The sequence below is a fragment of the Aplysia californica genome, unplaced genomic scaffold, assembly GCF_000002075.1.
Source record: "Aplysia californica isolate F4 #8 unplaced genomic scaffold, AplCal3.0 scaffold00301, whole genome shotgun sequence".
NCBI lineage: Eukaryota > Metazoa > Mollusca > Gastropoda > Aplysiida > Aplysiidae > Aplysia > Aplysia californica.
The window spans coordinates 132,279-139,242 of record NW_004797571.1 but is presented as its reverse complement, the minus strand read 5'-3'; the positions used below and the strand labels follow the sequence as shown (position 1 = coordinate 139,242).

Below are 6,964 nucleotides of genomic sequence, written 5' to 3'. Positions count from 1 at the left end.
ATATTCTCTTTTGTTTTAGTAAAAGTTTTACGGCACTTGCAACACAATTAGATCACAAAAGTGCCCAAGATGTAAAAAAGAAGTTAGTTTTAATTTTAGTAAGAGTTTTACGGCACTTGGCAACACAATGAGGTCATATAAGTGCCGAAGATTAGAGGTTTTACAAAAGAGTAACAAACACAAAAAGAAAGGAGGAGAGATAAAAACGACAGATGTTTGATGGGAAAGAAGAAGCAAACCACACCAGGGCACCCACCAGCCACTACAAGTTGAAAGAGACAAACCACTTACATCTACACCTATATATTGAACAATGTTTTATTGACAAAGAACAATTTCATATTCTCTGAGAAGACAAACAGATAATCATCCCATTTTTCAAGGCAAACAATGCTGTTGGATCACGGAATAGAAACAAGCCATGCCAGAGAGAAACGCCACTTTTACAAGCCATTGTGTTTACAAGTTTAGCCCTATCCGTACGTCGTGTTTTACTATCGTATCCATAGGACGTGGTAAACTCTGTGCCACCCCTTTCCAAAGAGGAAATTTGCTCGTTAATCCGATTCGTACACTTTGCATAGCAGTCTGTCAAAATATTTATTTGAGAAATACTGAAAGTTTCAAAGAGACCTTCGCACTAGAAGTATTCTAAAATGTGAAGAATGCAACCCCGGGGGTACAAATTGACCCCAGGCGTACGGATAGGGTTAAGCATTTAGCTATGTGTGTACATATCATATTTTTTTTATCCACCTTGAGGGCATACTGCACTGTAGGGAAATCTAAAAAATAAGTTAGCAATTTTATATTTAAAAAAAGAAAAGAAATCAACACCATTCTTCCTAATGGTGACTTAAGTCGTCTGTGCATACATTAATAGGAATATCAAGTAGGAAAAAAAAAGCAGCAAGTGTATGGGTTAAGCGCCATTATCAATACTATGAGGTTATTCAAGAAGTGGTACCTCCAAATCTAACACACCTCTCATACAGGAGAAAGTCAAATGGGTTGACAGCCTTGAAAACACCTCGAGTTCAAGAGTGCCCAGTGTAGGATTCGAACCAGGGCACTCTGCCCCCTAATCCAGCGCGATATATTTATCCGTGAGATAACAGAGCACCCATTGGGTAAGAAGCAAAGTGTCAATGTAGAAATATTTATATCATATCAACAAAATGACACAAAACATTCCCCCCCCCAAACACTCTACCGTTGCATATTTTTCTTGTTTACATTTTCCTTTCCCACTAATTCCTGATGCAAGATCTCAACACAAAGCACAGCTTCCTCATCTCTCTGCTTCTCAAGCACACAAAAAAAAAGACTTAAAAATGGATCTGTTTTGCATTCATAAATCAGCCTTGAGTATCTACTTTTTTACAAATTAAAAGGACGATAAAATACATTGAAATTTCACCCCTAAAATTTCTGATTGACTTGTTCTTGCTCCCATCATTTTTATATCTATGGCGAGAAGAAATTATCTGCCAGTGACAAATCACCTTACAGACAAAATCATTTCCACCAGCATAGTGCACGGTTATACCCTAGCAGACACAGACGGAACACATCATAATAAGGCTGCTATCAGAGTTGTTATCGGCTGATCCAAACACAAAACCTACACACCCTGCACGAAAAGACGTATGCCCTAAATAATCGTGTCATCTAGAAATATTTCAGTAATGGCAGAATCAACTAACTGATAAAGACATTCTTAAAATCCTAAACGCCCTTCAGTCATCAATCAGCAGACCAAAACACAAACCACACACCCTGCATTAAAGGAAACATGTCCTAAGTAATTATCTTATCTTATCTTAAAATATGTCAGAAAGAACAAGCCAATAAAGACATTCTTAAAATCCCTAACGCTTTTCACTTCAGTAATCAGTTGACCAAAACACAAAACATACACCCTGCACTAAAGGAGGTATGTCCTTGATAATAATTCTCTCATTTTAAAATATTACTGCAGTGATGGCAGAAAGAACAAATCAATGAAGACACTCTTAAAATCCCCAATGCTCTACATGGAAAAGAGTTGCAGTTTTACAGAGAGAACTTGAATAAAAATTCCAACAAGCAAATGTGTACGTGTCTCATCAGACCCATAGACAAAATGCCGTTACATTTTCGGCCTGATTTCAACAAATTACTTACACCTACAGACTACACAACAGCATCTGGGAGACTGAGGAGGCCAATCTTGAAATTTTATAAAATAACAAAGCTTGCTGTGACTATGAGAAAGTACTAGGTGTCGTCCTTGCATCCATTTCCACACTGTTACTTTCACACGATCAGAAGTCTTATAGGGCCCACATTTAAAAAAAAAATTTAAAAAATTCATTTTCTCAAAGAAAAGAAACAAAACAACCCCTCCCCCTTCCCCCCCCCAAAAAAAACAAAAAAACAAAAGATTATTTCTAGCGTTAAGTAAAACAAAACCAACTTTTGTATTGTGAGATACTCTCTGACCTGACACCTAGATCTACCTATATTACCGTAACTTCTTCAAAAGAATAAGTTTCTATGTCATTTTCCACCAACAATTATGCTTCACACAAAGAACAGACTGTAACATTTTAGAAGTAGGCTTTTTTTTTTTCACACCCCCCATCGACACAATTTCCATCTTAACAGAATGTAACATGGACAACAAAAGGCACAACAATTTACAAGTTACTATAATTTTCTGCACAGAGAAACCACCGACCATAAAGCAATTACAGTAAGAGAATGCTTCTTATGGCTCATGTCATGGTAAACCCGTCTGGCTACAATGTTCTCCGTTGATTTCTCCGCTGAGACGTACATCGGCCAAGTTTTACCCACGGTTACAACACCACCGATGAGAATAAATGTTTGAAATGTGCCGAAACATTGTCTTTGCTCCGCTGCTGATCAGACATATTATGTGAGGGCTGCTGACAAAATGAGTTACTAATTCCAACCCACAAAAGGAGAAATCTGAGAAAAAATCGACACATGTCAAATTTGTTGATTTTCTACAGATGGGATTTTTTTTTTCAAGTACAACTTGTTTAAAAAAAATATTATTCCACATTTATAAATTGTTCAAACTGTGCCAATAAACTTGACCTATCTATTTCCATAGGGTTAATGAGAGAGGTAACTTCATTTTGTCAGCCTGCCTGGCAAATATGTCTGCTATGTCCTAAAAAAGTAAAAATTTCTGCTAAACATATGACATAACATCAACAGAAAAAGCTTTCAGTTGCCTTCCATTCTCATACAACAACAAAACCGCAACATGTGGCAGAATCACTTCAACATCTTTGAACAACTGATTGAATGCCTTTAGACACAAAGAATAAAGTATTCCAAAGGCAGTCTCAAATAAAAATATTCTAACTAGAACTATATATAACAGAAAAGGTATGCTAAAAAAAGCCCCACCCCCCAAAAAAAACAAACAGCCAGCAGCGACAAACAAACGGTCGTGGAAAGAAATGTACATGTACTCTCGTACAATTTGCACCCAATAAGAAGTTTACTTCAAATGATCCACAGAAACAAAGGGGTATCTTCAGAAGTGGGAATCAACCACAAGACGTCCATACTGAAAAGTTTTAACAAAACCCTCCAGGGTGGTCTTTTTCAGTTCAGGAAGATGTACAAAATTATAGGTCCCACTTTATCTTAGTCTCGAATATTCCCCATCTCTTCAACAGCAAAAGAAAGACAAGCAAGAAAGCCAAATTTTGATCTCATACTAACAGCAAGCAGTGTAAATGTCTCTTAACTAAGCCATGACAGTTAACCCCTGGTGTCAATCCACAAAAGGCAGCGACAGCAACACTCTCATACATTCATGATCCAATCTTCTCAATAGCATCTAAATCGTCCGCATCCAGCTTTGAAATCTGTCGACCTGGTAACAAAATTATTTTTGGAAAAAGAAATCAGTTTACCAATTTGCAGTCACAGAAAATGTAAAGGCTTAGATTAAAAAAGAGGATGTTATCTTTCAAAGAAAGCTTTGAGAGATCTTTATGCATAGTATCTCTTGTATGACAAAATGTTTATTACTCTCTCCTTCCCAAAACAGTAGAAGAATATACAAGAAAAAGATGAAGAAAGACTGGCCAGCATTATTTGACTCACTTGCATTGCAAAAAAGCATTACAATTAACTTGTAGAATCAATTTTAACTTCACCTAGAAAGAAACTACATAATATGTCATTAATCACAAATGATTTTAACTCATCAGTCTGTCAACTATTTGCCGCTCTGTGCCACAAACTAGCGTAAAACATATAAAAACTTTCAAAATCAGAACATGAAGAAAAGTATGGAAAGCTCAACCATTTTAGTACTTAGGTCATTCACTTAATAGCGCATTGTCAGGCACTTGTAAGAAAACAAAATGTTAGATCAGTGAGGAAAACAAAGTTGGTCACAATTCGAGTTTCATATATATGATAGAGCACATTTTCCCCTTTCCAAGGACGTGACAAGTGGAAAAGGGTAAGATACGGCACTCGAGAATGGGCAAGAGTCTGAAAAAAGGGCCATTCCAAGAAAGCGACACACATAATGTGGAGAAATTAACCTACTGAAAAAATTTGAAGCAGTGATAGAGCAAGTCTTTGATCCTTTTTTTTTGCTTGAAGTAACATTTTGATAAAATTTAAAAAAAAAATACAGAAGAATGAACTATTATTGTTTAGATATTTTAAACGGTAGGTTATTATCCCGGTATTATATGTATCACCTTTCATGAAATGGCCATAAGAAAAGTCAAAGAGTTTTCATTCAGGAAGCAGGACATCTTTCATTTGAACTTAAAAGATGAAATTACAGATTAGAAAAATTTCAACTTTTTTCCCCTCAAAGATAAAGAACATCCTACCCATGAGACTTCAAAAACAGCTCTTTAATTCGAACAACCAAACATAAGAGAATTTACTTACCGAAATGCTTCTCAATAAATCTCAACGTGTTCATAGAGCGGTGTCCGTCCACAAAGTTTATGGCGATTCCGTTCTTGCCGAACCGGCCTGTTCTGCCGATCCGGTGCAGGTAGGTCTCACAGTCAGGCTTGTGGTCAAGAGTGAGAGGAAGATCGAAATTGACGACCACCGTCACTTGTTCAACATCGATACCTGAGGGACATTATAAGACGAGCGATATAGACATATCTAGTCACACATGATGGAGTACCAGCTCAAATATTATAACGCGGTGTTTTGACTAAAGTCACTTGTTTAAAAACTTTGTTCTTGGGTACTGGGAAGTGGCACATACTCTGTAAAAACTTCGAAGTCCTACAACTATTTTATGAAAATACACTTAAATTTGGAATTCCAGGTATTCTTGATGGATGTCATCATCATCCAGTGCCAGATCTGCGACAGACATCGGCGATCATTGTTCTCCATTCATTCCTTTGCTTGGATGCTCTTTAAAAAGTTACGTTTCCCTGACATTCCCCATTACCCATTTGTTTAGGTTCCCTAAGTTGGTTGCTCTGGGCCTACCCCTGCTGCGTTTGCCTTCAATTTTGCCAGTGAGAGCTAGATGTTCAAGACCCTTATGTCTATTCACGTGTCCCAAAAACTGCATTTGTTGTTTCCTGATTGATTTTAAAAGTGAGCGTCCCATGTGGGCGTTACCAAGCACTACCTCATTTGATTTCTTTTCATTCCACGATATTCTAAGCAGTCTCCTAATAAACCACATTTCTGTTGCTTCTATTTTATTTTCACTGTCTTTAGTGATTGTCCAGCATTCACAGCCATATAGAAGGGTTGACCATACAAAGCATTTCAGAACTTTCATTTTGGTAGTCATTGAGAAGTTTATATTTTTCAGTACTGGGCTCATTTTATTGAAATTAGCCTTAGCCATTGCAATTCTCCATCTTATTTCCGTGGAACATTTCGACGTAGTGTCAAAAAATCAATTTTTTGTTCCTCTCGTAAAATTTGAAAAACCTGAGTTACCGCAGTTGTGCTGCTACCCCACGACATACAAACAGTAAAACAGAACGTTACTGTTATTTCTATCTCCTTCTATAATATTGTTTACCTTAGTTCAGTTTACTTTGGGGGGGGCGGTTATGGCATTTGCAACACAAATAAAGGGCTGTGTACCCACAAGCATATGTTCTAGTAGTCGGCAAACAAAAAAATCACCTCTTGCCGAGACATTGGTTGTGATGAGAACCTTCTCTTTGCCGTCGCGGAACCTCTTGATGATGTCTGCTCTCATCTCGATGGGCAGCTCACCGGACAGTAGGCCGACAGCATGACCCTCCCCTGTCATCTTCTCCGCCAGCCACGATGCCATTTTCCTCGTCTGAAAGCAAGACCAGATGTTACAAGTTCAGCTTGTTTAGTCTGATGCTCAACAAATGTGTAAAACATTTTTAAGATAAGAGAGAGAACCTTCGAATTCCATTTTCTCAAAACTATTAGTTTTAGTTTTAGTAAGGTTTTTCACAGCGCTCGCAACTGCATGAGGTCATATGAGCGCCAAAGGGTGGATGTCAACAGAGAAGTCCAAACGGGGAATCAAGCTTACTCTGCTCACTTCTCTAGCTTCAACAGCACAAAGTCTACTTGACTATCAAGGCACCCCGGAAATAGCAGTTCACAAACGAGTGACAAAAATACAAAACAAGTAGAGGGAAAATGACGATAGTAAGGAGGAGGAAAGAAAAAAGCAGCAGTTCCCCCTATGTTGTTTTAGCACAGCATGAGCATGACATTGAAAAGTCAGCCCATTTACAATTCTACTGTGCATACGAACATGTTAACACTTTGCAGTCACACAGCCAGCAGTACAAAATACCCCACCTGGTCACCCAGCCAGGAGAGCGACTGCAACGGACTTCTCGGAACTGGCGCATAACTGAGACATGTGACTGGAACGTATAATTTTCACAGGCGCATTATTGCGCCAAGTGACCACAAAGTGTTAATATCCCCC

At 38.0% G+C, this 6,964-nt stretch overlaps 1 protein-coding gene across 1 annotated transcript in view; it reads right to left on the bottom strand.

Annotated features, from left to right (window-relative positions):
- Positions 1 to 1,228: 1,228 nt before the first annotated feature.
- Positions 1,229 to 6,964, bottom strand: part of LOC101863275 (ATP-dependent RNA helicase DDX19A) — a gene marked incomplete in the record, with an annotated part of 21,207 nt that continues 15,471 nt past the window's right edge. The window contains 3 exon segments of the mRNA XM_035970649.1: positions 1,229 to 3,901; positions 4,945 to 5,136; positions 6,169 to 6,331. Coding sequence (XP_035826542.1) covers positions 3,840 to 3,901; positions 4,945 to 5,136; positions 6,169 to 6,331 — 417 coding nt within the window.